The sequence below is a fragment of the Somniosus microcephalus genome, chromosome 6 (genome assembly GCF_052327205.1).
Source record: "Somniosus microcephalus isolate GS21.2 chromosome 6, FLI_Smic_1.0, whole genome shotgun sequence".
Lineage (NCBI taxonomy): Eukaryota > Metazoa > Chordata > Chondrichthyes > Squaliformes > Somniosidae > Somniosus > Somniosus microcephalus.
In genome coordinates, this window is record NC_140992.1 from 190,850,878 (window position 1) to 190,874,320 (window position 23,443).

At 48.2% G+C, this 23,443-nt stretch overlaps 1 protein-coding gene across 3 annotated transcripts in view; it reads left to right on the plus strand.

Moving 5' to 3' along the window:
• The window catches only part of LOC147116278 (uncharacterized), a 162,752-nt gene that overhangs the window by 58,338 nt on the left and 80,971 nt on the right, over positions 1-23,443 (plus strand). The window contains exon 4 of one of the 3 annotated variants that reach the window (XM_085991069.1): positions 12,375-13,896. The exons of the other annotated variants lie outside the window; for them this stretch is intronic. Within the exon in view, the coding sequence (XP_085847195.1) occupies positions 12,375-12,406 (32 nt within the window). The 3' untranslated portion in view covers positions 12,407-13,896. Of the gene's footprint in view, positions 1-12,374; positions 13,897-23,443 lie in introns of those variants that run through there. 3 annotated transcript variants of the gene reach the window in all.

Genomic DNA, 23,443 nt, shown 5'->3' on the forward strand with positions numbered 1-23,443 from the left:
TCGCCAAACCCCTTTATCATCCATTCTCCCTCCTACACGATACGATACCATTCCTGTCTTTCTCCTGGCGAGGTGTCCTCATGTAATTTTAAAATGTCCACTTCCTCCACTTGTACACTAGCTACTCTTTCCTCAAATTCCTTTTGTTCCAATGCCTGTTGTGCTGCTATGTCCACGGCCCGATTACCCTCCTGTTGGCGGGTTTCTACCTTCTGATGGGCTTTAATTTTGACTACTGCCGCTTGGCTTGGAGCTTTGGCGGCAGCAAGAAGGGCTTCTATTCGTTGCTGATGTTTAATATAGTCACCTCCTGCAGTGACAAATCCTCGTCTTCCCCAAGCTGTCATGTAATCGTGCACTACCCCAAATGCATATCTACTATCAGTATAGATGTTTACGGTTTTCCCTTCAGCTAATTTCAAGGCCTCAGTTAGTGCTACCAGCTCTGCCACCTGTGCTGATAGTACCCCATCTAACCTACCGGACAATACTGTTTCTAACTGGTCATTCACAACTGCCCACCCTGTCCGAGGTGATCCATCAATATATTTTCGTGAGCCATCTACATAGAGGGTAATTTGAGCCTCTTCTAATGGTTCATCCTCTATCGGGTCCCCATCTACTTCATCGTCTACTTCTGCACATTTGTGGGGCTCCCCCATCCCTAAAATACCTTCTACGGGGTTCTCCCCGGTATCTCTAATAATTTTTACTGATTCGTCTTTAGGTATTAAGACCGCTTCCCAATGCGCCCTCCGCATGTTGGATACGGACCGTAATTTGTTATTATTCAACATTTCTACCAACGTGTGTTTGGTATGTAGAATAATATCGCCTGTCATTACTGTTGGTTCACTTACTCTCACAGCCCACGCCGCGCAATCCAGTGCTGCCACACAGCGTGACATCCCGGCTGCCACGGGGGACTGTTGAGTTGAGTAATATGCTACTGGTCGTTTCCTATCCCCGTGCTGTTGAGTCACTACTGCTGCATAAAAGCCTCCCTCATTCTTACAATGGATGTGAAATGGCTTTTTCATATCGGGTAACCCGAGGCCGGGAGCTGATACTAAGGCTTGTTTGAGGTTCCCATATGCTTCCTCTTGTTCTGATCCCCATTCGATCGGGGTATTGCCTGGATTTCCCCCTCTTACTAGTCTCTGGATAGGTTCTGCTATTGCTGCAAAGTTTGGCACAAAGTTTCTACTGTAATTAAAGAGACCCAGTACTTTCCTAACCCCTCGTACCGAGACCGGACGGGGCATCTCGTGGATTGCCTTCCGTCGGTCACTTGGCATAGTCCGGGTCCCCTGGGATATCTGTTGCCCCAAATACGTAACTGTGCTCTGCCCAATTTGAGCCTTCTTAGGGTTTATTTTAAATCCCCCTTTCTCTAAAGCCTGTAAGACTTCGATTAAGGCAGCGGCGTGTCCGCGCTCATCTTCCGAGGCAATTAATAGGTCATCCACATACTGCAGCACAGTGCTGCGGTACGGGCTGAGGTCCACGGTCTCCAGCAATGAATTAATTAATCGGTGGAAGATTGCTGGACTATTATGGAACCCCTGGGGTAACCTAGTCCATGTATATTGTTTCTCCCCGACTGTAAAGGCAAATTTATTCTGAGATTCCTGGTTTAAAAGTAAAGACCAGAATCCATTAGCTATGTCCAATACGGTAAAAATACAGTGCTCCATGCTCAGGGCATTTAGGATTGTGCATGGGCTGGCAACTATGGGGTGTAATTTAGGCGTAACCTTATTTAATTCAGTATAATCAATAGTTAACCGGAGTGAGTTATCCGGCTTTACGACTGGCCACACGGGCGAATTGGTCGTGCTTTCAGTAATCTTAATTATGCCCTTCTCCTCCAAATCACGTACAATTTCTCGCACAGCTTTCCGTGCTTCTGGCTTAATAGGGTATTGTTTATGGGGCTTGTGTTCCGGACCGGGGACTACGATTGGTTCTATCTTCACCAATCCAGTGTCCTGTTTCATTTTGGCCCAGACTCCTTTCATCAGCTCACATATAGTCCCGTAGGGTTTTTGTTCCAATTCCCATTCCCTACTTAAAGAAGTTGCGCTTCCCACCTTGGCCAAGTGAGCACACGGTTTATCTACACTAACCTTGGATCCATCTTCTTTAAGCCAAACAATTTTATTTCGCGCTGAATCCACTAATATATTGAATTCTTTCAGCAAATCTATTCCTAGCACGGTGCCTTCATTATTTGGGCAGGCATAGAACTGGGCGGGAAGGAATTTCCCTGTTATTTCTAAAACCTGTACCTCACTTTTATAAGCTTTAATCTTGGTACCCCCTAACCCTACTATAAAAATCCACTCTCTGGTTAACGGAAGGGGCAAATCAGTCAAGGATACTGATGCCCCTGTGTCAACTAACATTTCACACGGTTGGCCCCCTAACACTGCTGCTACGTAGACTCGATTATCCGAGCCTCCCTTTGCTGGGGCCGCCTCCCGTCATTGACCTTTCCCTTTCGACTTGAGGTACTCGAAGAAGTCCCTCCTTTCGTCCGGAGTAAGATAAGTGTTTGGCTGTTGGTTTCCGTCACTTTTCTTTTGCCAACAGTTACTACTCTGGTGTCCTGGTTTACCACAATAGTCACATTCTGTCTTCTTTCCACTTTTACAATCTTTTGCCATATGTCCCATTTTTCCACAAGTAAAACATTTCCCTTGAATTTTCTTACTTGGCTGTGATGAACCCCCTGCTGCTACTCGTTCCTGTTTAAGTTTTACACCTCCCTTATCGGTGCTTTCAGATTGTTTTGCGTCTATCTGACATGCCCATTGAAGCGCGAGCTCATACGAGGGGGCAGCAACTACTCCCATTTTTAAGATAGTTTGGTGTGCTGATGAGAGTCCGTCTTTAAACATCTGAACAAACGGCAAATCTGCCCTTTGGGGGTTACCTTGACCTGACGATTCACAATAAGCGTCAAATAGACGTTCTCCATAATCACTGCTAGATTCTCCTTTTTTCTGTTTGACTGACTGTATTTTTCCCCAATTAGCAGGGGCCGCTCCTAATGCGAGTTCAACTGCAGCTTTAAAGGGAGCATAAGCCAGCAGTTGTGCTGCTCGATCTGCTGCAGCCGGAACCGCTGTTGCCCACGCCCCATCCTGCATATTTGGCCCTACGATGTTTCTCCATTTCTCCGGTGGACACTTTGCTCTTATTATTTGATGGAGATCTCATGGGTGCATGTCATGTGTGTCCCACGTTTCGTCCAAATTTCTCCAAAATTCTGAGTTTTGACTTCGTGCCTTTAAAGTACCCAAATCCTTGAGAATAGTTTGTTTCTCTAAGGGGGAAAAGGCCTGATATCGATCATTTGCTGGGTTAGCATATCGTCGAACTGGCGCAGCTGACACCACCAAGCCATCGGGCTCCTCGTTAGGAGGAGCCGAGGGAACAGGAGGTGTCCTCATATGCCATTCGTTCCTATTTCCTTTCCCCATTAATTCCATTCTTGTTACTAAGTCCTCCCATTCCTTTGCCAGCTGCTTTTGTTCCTCTAATTCAGCAGTTTGTGTCTTAACCTTTTTTGTCAATACCATTAACTGATGCACTAGGATTATTCCTGCCTTTTTGATTTTCTTTTGCTTTTGCTTCTCCCTCCATTCTCATTGTGTTATTGGTTTTCCCAAAGGATCCCATCCGTCTTTTGTCATTTTATCGATCAAACCTTTCTGATCATCAGCATAGAGCCAACTTAATGACCCTGGCGGTCCCCACTCTGGGCCTCCGCCTTCTGCCATAATGTATTATTTTTTGATACTAGTTTACCGCGTTCCGGCTGTGGTGTATGTAACCTGTTCCACCTTAAGAGAACTTAAGCCTGTTCCACCTTAAGAGATGTACTACTTTCTCTGGCTGCTGTATACGTAATACCGGTGGTGACCACCGGTATATAAGTACTGTGTAGTGATATTGTATTTAGTATAGTCCTGACCTCCAACTAGTAAAGACCTGTTGAACTTTATTCTTGTAGTCTGTGTCAGTAATTAATCTTAATACAACTGGAACACACAGACTTAACAGTGGCGACGAGTCCGATTCTTACCCTGCGGTAGTTTATATCCACGGCGGCTTCGTCCACAGAACGGGCGTCGAAGAGAGGCATCCACCCTCATCACCCTGCTGGAAGACACGTCGCGCGGCAGGCATCGAGAACCCGGAGTGCAGAAGACATCCTGAACTCGAAGCCTCCATCAGCGGCAGTCAGCTATCTTCTTTCTACCTCGGTGGTGGGTAAGCCGGTCAGCGACGCGGGCAGAAAGTCGGCCGCGTTGGCTGTACAGACGGGGGGAGGAAGACGGAGGAATAAGGGCGGTGAGATCGATCGCGACCGGAGATAAGGGCCGGGCCGCATTCGGGCCGAAAGGCGCAGCGCGGGGACATCGATCGCGGCTGGTGATAAGGGCCGGGCCGCTTTCGGGCCAAAAAGGCGCAGCGTCTGGGGCGACTGAAGGCGCGAGAGCCGCGGTGAAGGCGAACGCAGCCGGTGCTAATAACCGGGCTGCAAGAAGGGCTGCGAGGCGCGACATCGGGGAAGCGCGAATGCCCGAGGGAGCCGCGGTGAAGTGGAGACAGCGTCGGGGGAGTTACTAACCGCTGGGAAAGGGGAGCGCCACGCCAAACACCATTGCAGCCAGTGGGTGAAGACCGCCAAGCGCGGGAAAACCGCCATTTTGTAGGCGGAGGACGAAGACAAGAGCGGGAAGCCGCCATCTTGGGATAAAATAAATTGCAACGATGCCTAAACATGGGAACATTAATACCTTTGATAGCGACATCGAAGATTGGGCCATGTATGTAGAACGCATACAAAATTATTGTAAAGCAAATAAAATCCCAGATGCAGAGAAAGCACTAACTTTATTAAACTTAATGGGTGCGAAGACATACGGGCAATTGAAACACCTTTTATCACCAGATGAACCGGCGGATAAGACGTTCGAGGAGATTGTTACTGTCCTGAAAAATCATCTAAACCCCACGCCGCTGATGCTAGCGGAACGATTTAAATTTTACAGCAGAAGGCAGCTGAAGGATGAAAGCAATGCTGAATATTTAATGGAATTGCGTAAGCTAGCAAAGTACTGTCAGTTTGGAACGGGACTAACAGAAGCGCTAAGAGATAAATTTGTGTGTGGATTATTAAAAGAAGATACACAAAAGCGACTGCTCGAGGAGAATGAGCTGACGCTTGAGAAAGCGGTCACTATGGCAGCAGCACACGAAGCCGCAGCGAGAGGCACGGCAGTAATGCAGCTACGGTCACCGGAACTCAGTACAAATAAATTGGGTTTGAGTATTGTAAAATGTTATCGTTGTGGAAAGACAACACACAATCAGAACCAGTGTTGGTTTAAAAACCAAGAATGCAGAACGTGTGGCAGGCTTGGCCACGTAGCTAAAGTATGCCGGTCAGGAAAGAAGACCAGCAACAAAAAGTCACCGCAAGGACAATACATAAAGGTGCACAAGGTGACAAAGACCAGTTCGAACGAACAGAAGTCAGATTCAGACGCTAGCAGTAATGAACTGGGTAGCTTAAGAGTACACAACGTTGGTAAGGATGCAGATCTCCAGACAATTTGGGTCACTCTTCAGATAGCAGGAGTCCAAGTAAAGATGGAATTGGACACTGGATCGGCATTGACGGTCATGAATAAGAAAGATTAAAAAAGGTTATTCCAACACATTCCCCTACGGGATACGGAGATTATATTGAAAACATACACGGGGCAAAGAGTGTACCCCATCGGAAAGATAGAGGTAAAAGTGGTCCACAAGGGCGAAGAAAGCCAAGTAATGGACTTATATGTGCTACCTGAAGGAGGTCCACCACTACTGGGACGGGAGTGGATTAGGAAAATGAATATGGACTGGCACTCCTTAAAAGCACTAACGGTAGATTCCGGGGAATCAGATGTCAAACCTAAACGATTGTCCAAAATATTGGATGGTGCTAAAGAGGTGTTCCAGCAAGGACTGGGAACACTGAAAGGAATTACGGCAAACGTCAAGATTGATGAACATGCACAACCAAAATTTTTCAAAGCCAGACCGGTACCCTATGCAATACGACCTACTGTAGAAGCGGAACTGGAAGCGCTAGAACGTTCAGGTGTACTGTCTAAGGTAGATTGGAGTGAGTGGGCTACGCCCATTGTTCCCGTTATGAAACGTCCTTCGAGCAACAAGCCAGGAGAACCAGGGAAGGTTCGCATCTGTGGAGATTTCAAGATCACCGTTAATCCGGTGCTTCACACGGTGCAGTATCCGCTTCCGCGGATTGAGGATATTTTTGCTTCATTGTCTGGCAGGAAACACTTCACCAAGATAGACCTGGCGCAGGCGTACTTGCAGATGGAGGTTGAAGAAGAGTCACGCCAGTACCTCACGATCAACACGCATAGAGGTTTGTACTGGTATAATAGGCTGGTTTTTGGAGTGGCATCGGCTCTGGCAATTTGGCAGAGGGCCATGGAGCAGGTATTACAGGGAATTCCAGGCACACAATGTTACCTGGACGATATTCTGATTACAGGTGATGGTGATGAAGAACACCTCGCAAACTTGGAACTGGTGCTCAACAGACTGAAAGAGTATGGACTTAGAGTTAATTGGCAGAAATGTGAGTTCTTTCAGAAGCGGATCTCGTACTGTGGTCATGTCATTGACCGGGAGGGGCTTCATAAGTCTCCTGACCAGATAGAGGCAGTTGTAAAGGCTCCCGCTCTGGATAATGTCTCTCAGTTGAGGTCGTTTCTGGGATTGATTAACTATTACCATAAGTTTCTACCGAATTTATCCACGGTACTGCACCCACTGAACGCTCTTTTACAGAAGGGGGTACCATGGGAATAGAGCGAAAACTGTAAGAAGGCATTTCGCAAAAGCAAAGAATTGATCACCTCAGAGGAAGTGTTGGCTCACTTCAACTCGACACTGCCTATTCGGTTGGCTTGTGATGCTTCTCCATATGGTATTGGGGCAGTACTCTCACACAAGTTGCCAAATGGCACGGAAAGGCCAGTCGCGTTTGCATCCAGATCATTGACCTCCGCTGAGCGCAACTATGCGCAGATCGATAGGGAGGCTCTCAGCCTTGTATGGGGAGTGAAGAAGTTTAATCATTACCTGCAGGGCCAAAAATTCACACTTCTGACAGACCATCAGCCGTTGGTATCCATTTTTAACCCTAAGAAGGGTGTTTCGGTGATGACAGCACAGCGACTCCAGAGATGGTCCCTTTTCCTAGGGGCACATCAATATCAAATAGAATTCAAAGGTACAAAGCAGCATGGCAATGCTGATGGGCTGTCGCACCTGCCACTACCTGAAGCAGAAGAGACGACGAAGGTTGACCCTGTTGAGTTATTTCATTCGACCATCATCGAGTGTTTACCAGTCACCAATGCAAGTATTGAAAGAGAAACCAGGAATGACCCGACACTGTCCCGAGTTTACGAGGTGACAGTGAAGGGATGGCCAACACATGGTGATCCTCTGTTACCGGCATTCTCGGCAAGGCGAGACCAGCTGTCCGTCTGCCGTGGTACTTTGATGTACGGGACAAGAGTGATTATTCCTCCCAAGTTACGGGAAAGAGTTCTAAAGGAACTGCATGAAGGTCACCTGGGGGGAGTTAAGATGAAAAGTCTTGATAGGGCTTATGTATGGTGGCCGGGCATTGACCAACAAATAGAGGAGTTGACAAAAAGCTGCGCTGGGTGCCAAAAAGTGCAAAATGCACCTCCGATCGCACCGCTACACCCATGGGAATGGCCTTCAGCCCCATGGCAACGCGTACATATTGACTTTGCTGGTCCATTCATGGACTCCATGTTCCTAATTGCGGTGGACGCACATTCCAAATGGCCAGAAGTGATCAAGATGAATACCACTACTTCAGAAAAGACAATTGCGGTGTTAAGAACAATATTCGCAAGGAACGGATTGCCAGAACAGATATGTTCGGACAACGGACCACAGTTCGTGTCGGAAGAATTCCAAAAATTCTTAAAGAAGAATGGGGTGAAACATTATACCTCTGCCCCATATCATCCGGCGACAAACGGGTTGGCCGAGAGATTTGTCCAAACATTCAAAAAGGCAATAAAGGCCATGAACGATGACCAGATTCCGTTACAACACAAGGTGGACAATTTCCTAATGGCATATCGAAACGCCGCTCATGCAGTGACTAACCAAAGTCCTGCCATGATGTTTTATAACAGGAGGTTGCGGTCCAGGTTGGACTTGTTAAAACCAAATGTGCGGAGGGAAGTGGAAAACAAACAGTTCCGGCATATTAATAACAAGTCCACTCGAAGTTTCGACGTAGGACAACCAGTGTTGGCAAGGGGCTATGGAAACGAAAAATGGCAGTCCGGAACAATTCGGGCCAGACAAGGACCTCTGATGTACACAGTAGATATTGGTAACAATGTGATAAGGCGTCATGCGGATCAACTGGTAGAATCAAGAGCAAGGGTCGAACCCATGGTTGCGACAGAGACAACTGTGGAAGACGTTAATGAACCTGAAGCATCTACCTCGGCAGGGACTGTACCTGATGATGACGTCCAATACATAGGAAACCAACAAGAAGAGTCACCTCAGCAACAAGAATCAGAGACCACTGAAAGGCGTTATCTAAACCGAATCAGAAGGCCTCCTGAGAGACTGAACCTTTGAACTGTTTATACCTGAAGTTATATATGTATATATGTTATTATGTTATGTTAAATGGGGATATGACTGTTAAGCTAAAAAGGGAGGATTGTGGTGTATGTAACCTGTTCCACCTTAAGAGAACTTAAGCCTGTTCCACCTTAAGAGATGTACTACTTTCTCTGGCTGCTGTATACGTAATACCGGTGGTGACCACCGGTATATAAGTACTACGTAGTGATATTGTATTTAGTATAGTCCTGACCTCCAACTAGTAAAGATCTGTTGAACTTTATTCTTGTAGTCTGTGTCAGTAATTAATCTTAATACAACTGGAACACACAGACTTAACATCGGCCCTCCCCTAGTATCTGATTCTCAGAGGTCTACCGTTCATCCACCACTAGTGATGTCGGTTCTGACTTGTAACTATTCTGCTGTCAGAGGTGATTCTTTCATTCACTTGTAGCCATTAACACATTAATCTCGCTCTCAGAGGTGATTTCACTTGCAGCCGTTAATACATTATTACCATACGTCACGTCCCGCAACACAACAGAGACTTTTAGTCTGTCTCGGATTCCCAACTAACTCTGGCCTTCACGTGGGGCCCAATTGCCCTCTTAATTCCGGCTCAGTATGGGTCCTCGAGACATTTACATTCCGAAATAACACATCAGATTTCAATCAACTTAACCACTTATTTAGACTTATCCACTATTTGAACTTATCCACTATTTGAACTGCATCTCTCACCCGTCACGGATACCAGATTCTTTTGGTACTGCGTCGCTGTCACACCGCCCTTCCGAGTGATCCAATTTCTGGACGGTCAATATTTGACTACTCGCCCCGTTCACTGGTACAGGCAGTCTTCCAGCTCCGAAGTACCCTGCTCGCAGCGCCAATTTGTTGGCGTGAAAATAAACTCACATCTAAACCATGTAAAAGTAAAAAGATGCAGTTTATTATCAGAGCTCTGGGAGAAGCGCCTTAGACCCCGCGGTCTGTGTGAGCACCTTCTCAACTTTACATAGCTGTTAGGCTCCTTTTATACACTTCAAGGAGCTGAAAGAAAATACAGAAGATACATAAATTCACGTGGTTATTACATCACTGCTTAAGCAACAATTGTTCTCCAGTTAAAATCTTTAAGAAAAAGTTGATTGATTACAAAACCTTAGTTTTTTAATTAATTCGACATTGTGTATTAGTTAATTAACCATATCTTATAATGATTCAGGCATCTAAGCCCTCGTGACCCTTATTCGGTCTATAATACTGGGCTGCAGGTCATAGGTTACTTACAAACAGTCTGTTTGTAGCTGAGCCCCTTCTTTCTGTTTTGCTTCTTATCTCTGCCATTTGAACCATGAATGCAGTTCCACAAACTGCCAGACCAGTTGATGTTTCCTTTCCTCTACCTTTCTAAAACTCAGAACCACTATTAGTATCTATATATATAAAGCGGCTCTTCTGTCTGTCTGTCTGTCTGTCTGTCTGTCTGTCTGTCCGTCCGCCTGGTCTCTATACGTTTGGAAGTTACAGAGCGTACCGACGCGCGCGTCGCCTCAAAAGAAAGCTTGCGATTCCGGACTGGTCATCGGCGTATTTACGTTTCGGCCGGACAAAAATCCCGCCCGCGGTATCCCAAAAACGTTCAGCGTTCCGCTCATTAGCATCTCATTAGCGACCGTGTGACGTCGAGGTCTTCCTACAGTTGAGTGTCGAGTGACTCGACGATTGACCAATCCTACGCTTCGGTGACCTGACCGGTCGACCAATCGGTGCGTGTGTGGGCGGGCCTTATCCTTCTGAACCGAGGTGAGTGGCCGCCATCTTGATTTTCCATGATTTTTTCCCCCACACTTTCTGTGTGTTAGGGAACTAAGGTAAATATTTCAATTATGTGTTAGGCTATTAATTAACAATTTATTTGAGTTTTATATTGTGTTTAGCAACCCCCCCCCCCCTCCTCCTCACCCTCGCGCAGGGGGGACTCGGGGCCTGAAGCTGAAAAAATTTCTCTCTCTCTCACTCTCTCTTTCTTCCCTCTCTCTCTCCTTCTCCTCTTCCCTCTCTCTCCTTCTCCTCTTCCCTCTCTCCTCTTCCCTCTCTCTCCTTCTGCTCTTCCCTCTCTGTCTCTCTCTACTTCCCCCTCTCAGGTGTCGCGGACGGAGCGCGGGCGCGCCGCCCGAAGCTTCCCGCTCGCTAACGGCCTTGCCGGCTCCCGCGAGCCGCTCGCACTGACCGCGCATGCGCCGCCCGCACTCACCGCGCATGCGCCGCCCGCACTCACCGCGCATGCGCCGCCCGCACTCACCGCGCATTCGCTGCCCGCCCGCCCGCAGCGACCGTCCATCAGCCGCGCGATACGCGGGGGACCTCAGCAACGGCACCGGACCTCAGGCGCTAGGCAGGGGGAGGGGCCGGAGAGAGGGACAGAGGGGAGTGGGGGAGGGGTTGGGGGGAGAGAGGGAGACAGGGAGGGGAGAGGGAGACAGGGAGGGGAGAGGAGGGAGGGAGAGAGGGGAGGGAGAGAGGGGAGGGAGGGATAGGACAGGGAGAGGACATGACAGGGAGAGGGGGGACACACAGGGGCAGGGAGACCAAACGCCCCAAAATTGCCCTCGCGCCCCAAAATTGCCCTCGCAACACGGGGCTCCCCAGCTAGTATATATATATATGCAAGCCGATAGCCACTTCGTAAAGCCATTTTTATTTCTTTATATTACTACTTCTAAGTTTAGCTGACATTTTATTAAATCTTTCTCACACTTTAGCATTGGCTGTGTGTAGCCTGGTGGCTACACCTTATCTTATTCTTGTAAGGCTCCATTGTGCAAAGTCCTTGAGTTGTGCAGACTTTTTATCGCCACCTTGCTTCTCCTTAGTTCTAGTGAATTCGCACGTAACCTCTTTCTCTTTCTCTGTATTTTAAACACAGAGGACTTGCTTGCTTTTTAACCCTTTCAATATGAACACAGCTAGCTTTTGCTAGTTACTTTATTGAGCACATGTGGACTGGTACAGTATCTGTAGAGGCTTCAATCTTTACTGCTGCCTTGTGGGTAGCCTAATGCCTCATGGGTAATGTAGTCTTAATATATATATACAGCTGGGTAGTGTAGTCTTATATACAGCTCTACACAGCTCTACGGCTCCACCTAGTGTCCACTATAGAATGACGTTATTGATCATTACACATATTTATTATATTTTAGTTTTTATGTTATAAAAAGAAAACAAAAAGTGGACAATTATGTCACAAATCTTTATTGCTGCAAAAGCCTTGTCACCCTCTGAATAAAATGGCTTGTGGCATTCGAGATTCTGGCATTAATCCTGGAAGGCTGGACTCCAAGGAGCTCTGAGTGGTAACTCCCCTGTGGCTGGTGGCAGATCAGTGTAGCCCTCCCACCCCATTGATGAGGGGAGTCAGTCTACTTGGTAAATGTGCACAGTCAACTTGCATTCTATGGTGCAGGGTGGTTATGTCACTATGCAGATGATGTAAGGTAAGACTGGAAAGCATCTGTGACGTTATCGATACCCTGAGGTGTCAGGACACTCTGCGTTTACTGTTGTTTCAAAGAGTATGTAGGGGGGAATTTGAGGAGGCTTATCCTGTGGCTGATGTGTCCCTTCATGTTTTATAGGTGCCTCAACAGATGTCCTCAACCTTCTGTGAGGTGACCCTGTGAAGGATCTTGGAGAAGGGTGATATCATCCCTCCTTTCATCTTACCCAGCTGTACACCCCATAGATGTTGAATCTCCAATATCACGAGCTTATCCCTTCCTCTTCATCTTCGTTTACCATCCTCCTCCTCAGATACAGTGATTGGGGTCTTCATCCAAAGATGCAGCCAAGGGCAGCGATGTGAATTAATCTGTATCTATATCAGTATGAACATTATGCATTATGAACACATGATTTCAGACGCTACGGCCTAGAAATTGGGTTGTGGGTTCGCCAGGACTGTAGTGCCAGAAATTTTGCACCAGCGTTAATGCGGCAGCGCCCGACGAAAATTCAGTTGCGCCGGGCCCAGACGGCGGCGGGCGCTAATGGAGGGTTTTAGCGCCTCAAAACGGGCGTTCAATTGGGTTTTCCGGCGCTAATCCCCCGCTGCGGCACCCGATGCGGTGCGGCAGGCTGGGGAACTGCAGGACTCCTCCTTCTGTTAAGGAGGAGCTGCCTGCAGCCGACAACTGACCGGCGGATTCCCCCGACATCTGAGCCCGGCACCTCGGGGAAGTGCCGGGCTCGCAGCACACACACATCAGGGCCGCGGGGGGGGGTGATGCAGGAGTCCGGGAAGGGAGGTGCGGGCAGGCGGCCGCCGGGAACGCGGCCGGCCGCCGCTCCACCTTTATGCGCTGGCGCAAAGGCGTGTAAGAACCCTTTCCACAATCGTTGGTTGCGCCTGCCACGGGCGAGGCGGGCGCAACTGAATTTGGGCTTGGGGCCGGGTTACCACGGCAACCGGGACGCTGCGCACACCGATGACGTCATCGGTGCTGGCGCAGCGCTACCGGCTAACGCCGATGGTAAGGCCCAAGTCAATTTCAGAAACGGCTATAATTCCAGCACAATGCCCTCCAGCGCCGCTAATTGGGCGCTAACCCCACTCAATTTCTAGGCCTACATCTTTTAATGGACTGCTACATAAGACAGCAAATTATGTTTTTACTTGTAAATTTTTCCTGGAATAGAGATTTTTAAAAATACGGTGAACATTATACATGTTTTTGCCTACTATGCAACGTGATATTGTAATCAATATCGTGTTAGCCAATTATGTGCGGTTGATATATGTATACAGTGGATGACATGATATAATTGAAGCTGTTAAAAATTAATTTACAAAAATCCGTGGACTCTGTAGCTTTGATTTTTGTTATGATTTTGGGTTCCTTTATCTTTTTTTGACTCTAGATATGTTTGGCTTCAGACTATATTTGTCGGTGCTCCCTAGCTCCCTATATCCTCGAGAGTTTAATGTGCTGCCTGCAACGTAATGACCGGGCGCGGGTAAACCGCATACCGCGATCCCCACGCCCAATTTCAGGGGTTCGCCTATTTCTCCCCCACAGTGTTTGCATTTGAATTAAGTGGCACGGCCCCTCCCTCAGAGACTGTTTCTTCAGACACACCGACTGATTATTCCAACAAAGTGAGCTGGAACATTCTTCTGTGAGTGAAGTTGGCTTCGAACCTCTTCTGTGCTATAACAAAATTGCCTACCACAGAAGGCAGTTGAGGCCAATTCATTAAATATATTCAAGAAGGAGTTGGATATATTTCTTAAGGCTAATGGGATCAAGGGATATGGGGAGAAGGCAGGGACAGGGTACTGAGTTTGGATGATCAGCCATGATCTCATTGAATGGCGGAGCAGGCTCGAGGGGCCGAATGGCCTACTCCTGCTCCTATCTTCTATGTTTCTATCTATGAAGAAACCAGTACAAAGCTAAGGCTTCATTTTTGCCTGTCTTCTCCTCCCAAACCAGATTAGGATGTACAGCCAACTACATTTCAGCAAGAGTCAGGTTTTATTTCAAATGGTGGAACACTCTTGCCTGTTCTCATTCTTCTGAGATGTTTATTATCTTTGAATATTTGATCTTTTTAGGCCATTCATGCATCACTATCAACTCATAAAAGTAACTGATTTAGCTCTGTTTATGTGGGTGAATTTCCTGACATCTTTTGACTGGCATCAGATTGAGGAGGGAGCTGGAATTTAACAGAAGACCCAGTTTGGGTGGGATGTGCTTTCCACGTGCTTAGGATTGCAGCTCCAGTCGTACACGGACTGCTAGGACCCCTCATTCCCTGGCTGCAGTAATGGCACAGTCTGTCGGGCACTTCTTTCAGATTTGGGGTAACAAATTTGATTGTCAAATTTTTTTTGTCTTATAACACTCCCGTGAAGCGCCTCGGGGCATTGTACTACATTAAAGGCGCTATACAAATACAAGTTGTTGTAACCCCCAGGTGTCTGCAATATGGTTTCACAGCCATCAATCAGAAGTTGCTAAACTGGATTTAGACTTGGAGAAGCTGGGATTGTTCTCCTTAGAGCAAAGCAGGTTAAGTGGAGGTTTAATAGAGATGTTCAAAAATATGAGGGTTTTTTGAATAGATATGGGAGAAACTATTCCCACTGGCAGGTGGGTCATTAACCGGAGGACACAGATTTAAGATAATTGGCAAAAAATCCAGAGGGGAGATGATGAGAATTTCTTTTACACAGCGAGATTTTATGATTTGGAATGCACTGCCTGAAAGGGTGATGGAAACAGATTCAATAGTAAGTTTCAAAAGGGAATTGGATAAATACTTTGAAAAGGAGAAATTAGCAGGGCTCTGGGGAAAGAGCAGGGAAGTGGGGATAATTGAATAGCTCTTTAAAAGAGGCAGCACACACACGATGGGCCGAATAGCCTCCTTCAAGCTGTATGATTCTGTGGGGGAGAAATTCCCCTCCATTGCGCCTCCCGGGGGGCTAACGGGGTGCAAAGGCCTTTTTGTCCGGGTGCGGCGCTGACCTCGCCTCCTGCAAAATTCCGTGGGAGGTTAGCGGCGGCGCTATGGAGTGGTGCCCCGATCTCCTGCGCCTGGCGATCATGACATCATCTCCGGGCGCAGCGCCCCGGCACAAAAATTCCCCTTTGTCCCCTGCTGCAGCGCCGGGCATGGCAGTGACCGCTGCAGGGGACGCGAGCAGGGCGGCATTTAAATATGAGGCCGCCTTGATTAAAAAGTTGTATTTTTTAAAACCTTTTTTTTTGTGCCTCCGGTCCGTGCCGCGATCGGTCATCCCGGCACTATACTTGAGTGCCGGGCTGATCGCGCGACACCCCCGCTCCCCCGTAGTCCAGGTAAGTTAAAAAAAACTGCAGAGTTTGCAGCGTGGGGCCCTTCCCTTTAATTCAGGGAAGGGCCCCTGCAACGCAGCAGCGCCACGCGTCCCCAGTGCATCGCGCTGTTGAGCCATGCGCCCCAGGTCACGAACTTCACCTCCACTTCCCACTTGGAGCAAAAAAATGGGAATTCCAGAGAGGCTGGAAGAGGTTAGCGCCTGGCGTTAACTTTTCCAGCTTTTCTGATTTAGCGCCCCAAACAGGGCTCGAGGGGAATTTCTAGCCCAGGACTTCTGGGATTTGGCCCAGCAACTGCCAATGAGGGCAGCAATTAGGTGAAGTCGTGGGTGGGGTTTCCAGCACATGGTCATACAGACACCTGTGGAACACGGCTAATGGGGGGCGGGGGGTCAGCGGGTGGTTCAAGATTGACATCGGGGATGTTGGGGTTTTCAAGTTTTGAGCTAAAGACCCATGTCTCTGAGCCCAAAAGAGCAGAAGCAGGAGGAAGACATAGAAACAATGAGGGTGCTTAGTCGAAAAGGCCTAATTTCTGGCAAGGGAGAAGGGCAAATCCGAGAACCTAGGGGAGTGGGGAGGTGGAAGAGGGCAGAGAGGAGCGGCAGCTGAAATACACAATTCTACTACAATAATTAGGTAAAAGAACTCACTTGGAGTGACTTTGTAAGGGAACAGTGGAACAGGCAGAACTAAAGGAGCCGTGGCAGTTTTCCACTGTAAAAACACAGAAAATAAAACCTGAAGCAGTTGGCGTCCGGGAGTTTCCCAGAAATTGTGCCCAAAGTGCCCCGTGAGCCCAGTGAGACGATGGCTGAATTCTGCAGTCAGCGGCGAACGAATGGCACTCGCCATTCATTATGCTTACAGCTGTCCACAGACTTTTCGTGGGCTTTTGAGCGCGGCGCCCTCTACAGGGTGTCTGGGATCTGTGTAAGCAGGGAAAGCAACAGTACGTCTCTTCAACCAATCAGATTGAAGAATCCTCACTGAGACCCGCAGGCCTAGAAATTTGATTGCGTAGCCCTGCGTTAACCTTGCACAGCGGAACGTGCGTTGAGCAGCTGCAAGGACCAGCGCTATTTAAAGGGACCGTCAACCACTCTCAGGTCAGTTGCTGATTAATCTCTACTGGCTCTATATAAGTTTGTGGAAGTGTTTGCAGCTTTCTAGAGTTGTTTAAAGTTGGTGAGGTGACAGGGAGTGGTGCTGCAAGTGGAGAAGGCCTTGCCTCTGACTTCAAGGGTTCTGGTCGGACCACTTGCTCCCAGTCATGGGTGCTCTAGTTGTCATCCCCCTTGGCCTGCAGCATGACAGGGAGATGGAGCAGAGGCAGTGAAGAAGAGGACAAGCTGCTCACAGAGGGAGGAAGAGGAGGGGGAGAAGGGCTCGCAGCAGGAGGCCTTCCCCACCTCGGGTCTTCAGAGAACAATTCTTTTACCTCAACCTGAGCCAGGAGCAGTGTGTGAGGCGTCTGCGCTTTATGAAGGAGGTGCTCACAGAACTCTGCTACCTCTTGCAACCAGACCTACAGCCTCACACCAGGGCAAGGACAGCACTGCCAGTGGCTATGAAGGTGACCGTGGCCCTGAATTTTCTCGCGTTGGGATCCTTTCAGGCTCGAGCAGGCGACACCTGTAACATATTCCAGTTCACCGCCTACTGCTGCATAAGAGAGGTAACAGGCACTCTTTATGGCAGGAGAGGAGACTTCATTGTCTTCTCTCTGACCAAATAGAAGAAGGTGGAGCGAGCATGCAACTTTGCCAGGATAGTGGACTTCCCCATGGTGCAGGGCGCCATCAACTGCACGCAAGTGGCTTTGTGGGTACCGCATCTAAATGAAATGTACCACAACCGCAAAGGTTGCCACTCGCTGAATGTGCAGTTGGTGTGTGACTATGCTCAGCACGCCATGATGGTGAATGTCCGGTATCCTGGCAGCAGTCATGATCCTTTAATTCTGCGCTAGTCCACTGTTCCCTCAGTCTTTGAGCCACCACAACAAACCAGAGGGTGGCTACTGGGCGACAAGGGCTATCCGCTGACCACCTGGCTCATGACTCCGCTCCACAATCCAACAACACATGGGCAGCATGCATACAATGAGAGCCATGCTGCTACACAGAATCTAATAGAGCAGAACATTGGCGTCCTTAAACAATGCTTCCACTGCCTGGACCGCTCTGGAGGAGCCCTGCAGTACACACCAGAACAAGTCTCAAGATTCGTCGTGATCTGCTGCATGCTACGGAACCTCACCATCCTGAGGGCTTTCCAGCAGGCATACAGCGGCCAGCTGAGGAGGACGAAGAGGAGAAGGTGGATGAGGAGGAAGAGGAGGAGAAGGAAGCAGAAGAGGAGGAAGCAGAAGGGAGGTAGCAGCCCAGGCAGCCCCTTTCTGCCCGGGCTGTTTGTGATTGACTCCTGCGACTGTGGCACGAGGGAACGCAAACCCAATTCCCCAATCAACTATAGTCCCACACCTTACCTTCCCTCTGTTACTGACCATCACAGCGTCCTCTTGGCCACAATGCTGAAATAAAAGCCGCCACAAAAGAAACACTCCAATCCAACATTATCCATCAAACCATCCAATATAACCTAACAAAGTCAACTAATCACCCTTGTGCATTCCCTTAGTGCCTGTCTTCAGTGTGCCTTTGCCTGTTCTAGTGCTCCTACGAAGTACTACCCCAGTGGCTGCAGCATGGCTGGTGGAAGGCTGCTGACTTTCAGTGGATGAGACTGCAGATGGCATTACAGGATGACCTCGAGCAGCTGTGGGCCTAGAAGGCCTGGCTGTGAACTGTATCATCTTGGCATGGGTGGTGGCAGTCTGGGCTGGCTGGCCGACAGGCAACAGCAATGGCACTGGCAGAGTGGCAGTGGTGGGAGGACGAATGCTGTCATCCTGAGAGAGGTCAGCAGGTTCATGCTCCACGGAGCTACTGCCACTCCCTGGGGTGGCGCCTCAGCATTCCTAGCCATCTGTTGGAGGACACATTACTGGACTGCTGTGACACCCTGCAAACCCCTTTCCACACTGGTAAATCCAGCCACAATGGCAGGAGTCTGAGCTTGCATGACTTCAGTCTGAGCTTCCATTGTAGCACTCAGATGTAGGGTGGTTTGTGCTTGGGCTGCAATGGAAGTGGAGACATCAGCCATCAGACACTGTAGGATGGTTGGATCCACAAGTGCGCTAATGGATCTGCCCACCCCTTCCAGGCTAGAAAGGATGGGCTCCATGCTCCTTGACATTGCATTCAGGCTTTCTGGCAGGCCTGCTTGACAAAGGGGTTTTCACCCGAAACGTTGACTCTATTTTCTCTCCATGGATGTTGCCTGGCCTGCTGAATTTTTCCAGCATTTTCTGTTGTTATTTCGGATTTTCAGCATCTGCAGTATTTTGCTATCGTACCAAGCATTTTGTTGTGTATACCCATGAGCGTTCTTCTGTTGTTCGACCTGTAAGGGGTTTTCGATCGACGAGATCTCTCTCTCTCTCTAGAGGCCTCACTCTCTTGCACAGTAATTTACCGAGTGGTTCAACCCACTCACCCCTTAGGTTCTATACACTGGACTTTGAGGCAGGAACTACAATGCAGAGAATACTCTATAGACCAAGTTTAATGAAACGAAATGAAATTTTATTGCATGAAGGAAAAATTGAATGTAAGCCAATAAGGTACATGGGAGGGAAAAACAAATCATAATACAGTACTAACCAACATATCTACAGGCATATTACGCTTTACAAGGTTCATCATGAAATAGGGAAGCACACGGAACACCGAGGGACAACAACTCATTGTTAATTATCCCCTAAAATGCCCACCCCCTAAACCTAGCTAGATTAGATTATGAGGGGCCAGAAACATGCTCACCAATCCCAGTTAGAAACATAGAGGTTTTGAAGTCTGCGTTTTGGTCCTCTCAGGTGTCCTGTCTCCACGTGGTCAGCGGAACGCAGCGGGCTGCGACACACTCTTCTCTCCCTCGAGGTGATGGACTTGGACAGGCTGGATGTTAGCAGGCCTGGACGTCGGCGTGGAGAGAGACCAACTGTTTTACCATTTTCATATAGGTTTCTTCTTGTCTCGTCAACGTCCCGGGGTTGGTCGATGATCTCCCGACAGTTACCCCGGGGCTGGATGCTGACTTGATCTCCCCTCTCGAACCTCTCTCTCCCTCTCGAGCTTCTCTCTGAACTCGAATCTCGATTCTCTGAACCCGATCCTCTCCTCGGTCGTCTCCACTCGAACTCTGCACCAATGAAGCTGATGCTCCTCAATGGCTACCGAAAACCCGATGGTCTCCGATCCCAATTCTTTTTCAACGCTACCCCAGGACTCCAGTTATACTTTTCCATGGAATCCCTTATCTCCCGCCAAATCAAAGTTAGTCTTTGTTTAACTTTTGGCGGACTTGTAGCACTGCGGGGTAGTCTTTATGTTTAAAGCATCTTCAGGATGGCCATTATCTGCCATCTCTGGTCTGGAATGACCTTGTACTGTCTTTAATGGGTCTTGATGTTTCCCCTTTGAATATGAAGCTGTTCCCCTTTGTCTGGGTAAACATTTAGATGGCCTTTATCTACAGGCCAATCTGATCGGATCTGCATCCAATCTATATGTATGGGGCTCTGTCTGGTTTTGTTTTCTCCGAAACTGCCTTCCAGAACTTACTGTGGGCTGAATCCACAAAAGCTGTCTGGGGACTGCAGGAACCATTTTAAAATGTCCCAAAAAGCTGGTCACGGGGTCTGGTGGCCATTTTGTGTGCCCCTTTTTCTGGGCTTCTTTTAAAAACAGTCTTTTAAAAATTAAGGCCTTCTGCCAATAGACCCTTATAGGACAATGTTCAATTTTGCGAATTCTACAGACCCATCGAAGTCTTCATCTGAGTCCTCTGCAGCAGAACTCATGTGCGACCTCACCCTCTGGGGAGCTGGCACCTGCGCTACCCTTTCCTCCTGCCCTGACTGTAACCCGCTTGTGGCCAATGACTCACCACGTGCAGATCCCGCCTGTAAGCTACCCCTAAACTCTGCACAGTGCCAGTATCTGAGCAGGTGGCTGTGAGTGTCAGGTCGAGTGACAACGTTTCTACTTCTTCATTACTCTCCTGTCCCTCTTCTTCTACAGTTTCTTGGGTATCTGAAATGAGAAAGGCACAAGGGTAGTGTTGTGCTGAAGGGAGGGTGGAAAACAAGAGGTGCATGCTGGGGGAGATGGTTTCTCAGGGGAATGCAGCAAGAGCCAAGTCAGTGGCACTACGAGTGGCTCAGCTGCACAGGAGGGGAGGAAAAAGATTGGGAGAGCAATAGCGATAGGGGATTCTATCGTAAGGGGAACAGATAGACGTTTCTGTGGCTGCAGATATTACTCCAGGATGGTATGTTGCCTCCCTGGTGCCAGGGTCAAGGATGTCACTGAACAGCTGCAGGGCATTCTGAAGGGGGAGGGCAAACAGTCAGAGGTTGTGGTTCACATTGGTACCAACGACATGGGTAGAAAGAGGGATGAGGTCTTGCAACAAGAATTTAGGGAGCTAGGTAGCAGATTAAAAAGCAGGACCTCAAAGGTTGTAATCTCTGGGTTACTCCTGGTGCCACGTGCTAGTGAGTATAGGAATAGGAGGATAAAGCAGATGAATGCGTGGCTAAAGAGTTGGTGCAGGAGGGAGGTCTTTAGTTTCCTGGATCACTGGGTCTGCTTCTGGGGAAGGTGGGACCTGTACAAGTCGGACGAGTTGCACCTGAACCGGAACGGGACCAACATCCTTGCGGGGAGGTTTGCTAGTACTGTTGGGGGGGGGGGGCGTTTAAACTAACTTGGCAGGGGGATGGGATACGGAGTGGAGCTATAGTAGGGGGTGATGCACAGCCAAATATAGAGGGAAAAACAAGTCAGCCTGGAAGGCAGAGCAAATATGTAACAGCACAAGGGAGTATGGCAAGGCTGGATGGCATTTATTTTAATGCAAGGAGTCTTGCGAGTAAGGCAGATGAATTGAAGGTGTTGATGAACACATGGAAGTATGATATTGTTGCTAACACAGAGACATGGTTGAGGGAGGGGCAGGACTGGCAGCTCAATATTCCGGGGTATAGAATCTTCAGGCGAGACAGAGGGAGGTGTAAAAGAGGAGGGGGGGTGTCGCAATATTAATCAAGGAGTCAATTACTGCTGTAAGGAGGGATGATATCTTAGAAGGTTCCTCTAATGAGGCCATATGGGTAGAAATTAAAAACAAAAAGGGGGCAAGCACTTTTCTGGGAGTGTACTATAGGCCCCCAAACAGTCAGGGGGAGATAGAGGAACAGATATGTAGGCAAATATCAGAGAAGTGTAGAAATAATAGGATAATCATAGTAGGGGATTTCAACTTCCCCAATATTAACTGGGATAGTCAGAGTGTGAAAGGCTTAGAGGGTGCGGAATTCTTAAAGTGCATCCAGGAGAGCTTTTTGAGCCAGCATGTAGAAAGCCTTACAAGAGAGGGGGCGGTACTGGACCTAATTCTAGGGAATGTAGCCGGGCAAATGGTAGAAGTGTCAGTAGGAGAGCATTTTGGTGACAGTGACCATAATTCGGTGAGATTTCAGGTAGTCATGGAAAAGGACAAAGATGGACCGGAAATAAAGGTTCTAAATTGGGGGAAGGCCGATTTTAATATGATAAGGCAGGATCTGGCCAAAGTGGACTGGGATCAGCTACTTGTAGGAAAATCCACATCAGAGCAGTGGGAGTCTTTCAGAAAGGAAATAGAGAGAGTACAATGCCAACATGTTCCCGTAAAGGTCAAGGGTGGGACCAACAAGCCCAGGGAACCCTGGATGTCAAGGGATATACAAGAATGGATTAGGAAAAAAAGGGAGGCTTTTGGCAGATACAAAGGACTAAAAACAGTGGAAGCCCTAGAGGAGTATAGAAAGTGCAGGGGGGTACTTAAAAAAGAAATTAGGAGAGCGAAGAGGGGGTATGAAAAAACACTGGTGGGCAAAATAAAGGAAAATCCCAAGGTGTTTTATAAGTATATTAAGGGCAAGAGGATAACCAGGGAAAGAGTAGGGCCCATTAGGGACCAAAGTGGCAATCTGTGTGTAGAGCCAGAAGAGGTAGGTGAGGTTTTAAATGAATATTTTGCATCTGTGTTCACTATGGAGAAGGATGATGTAGGCATAGAAATCAGGCAGGGGGATTGTGATATACTTGAACAAATTAATATCGAGAGGGAGGAGGCACTAGCGGTTTTAGCGGGCTTAAAAGTGGATAAATCCCCAGGCCCAGACGAGATATATCCCAGGCTGCTGTGTGAGGCAAGGGAGAAGATTGCAGGGGCTCTGACACAAATTTTCAGAACCTCTCTGGCCACAGGGGAGGTGCCAGAGGACTGGAGGACAGCTAACATAGTACCATTATTCAAGAAGGGTAGTAGGGATAAACCAGGGAATTACAGGCCAGTGAGCCTAACATCAGTGGTAGGGAAATTATTGGAAAAAATTCTGAGGGACAGAATTAGTCTCCACTTGGAGAGGCGAGGATTGATCAAGGATAGTCAGCATGACTTTGTTAGGGGGAGATCATGTCTAACCAATTTGATTGAAATTTTCGAGGGGGTGACTGGGTGTGTGGATGAGGGTAGTGCAGTTGATGTAGTCTACATGGACTTCAGTAAGGCTTTTGACAAAGTCCCACATGGGAGACTGGTCAAGAAGATAAGAGCCCATGGGATCCAGGGCAATTTGGCACATTGGATCCAAAATTGGCTTAGTGGCAGGAGGCAGAGGGTGATGGTCGAAGGTTGTTTTTGTGACTGGAAGCCTGTGT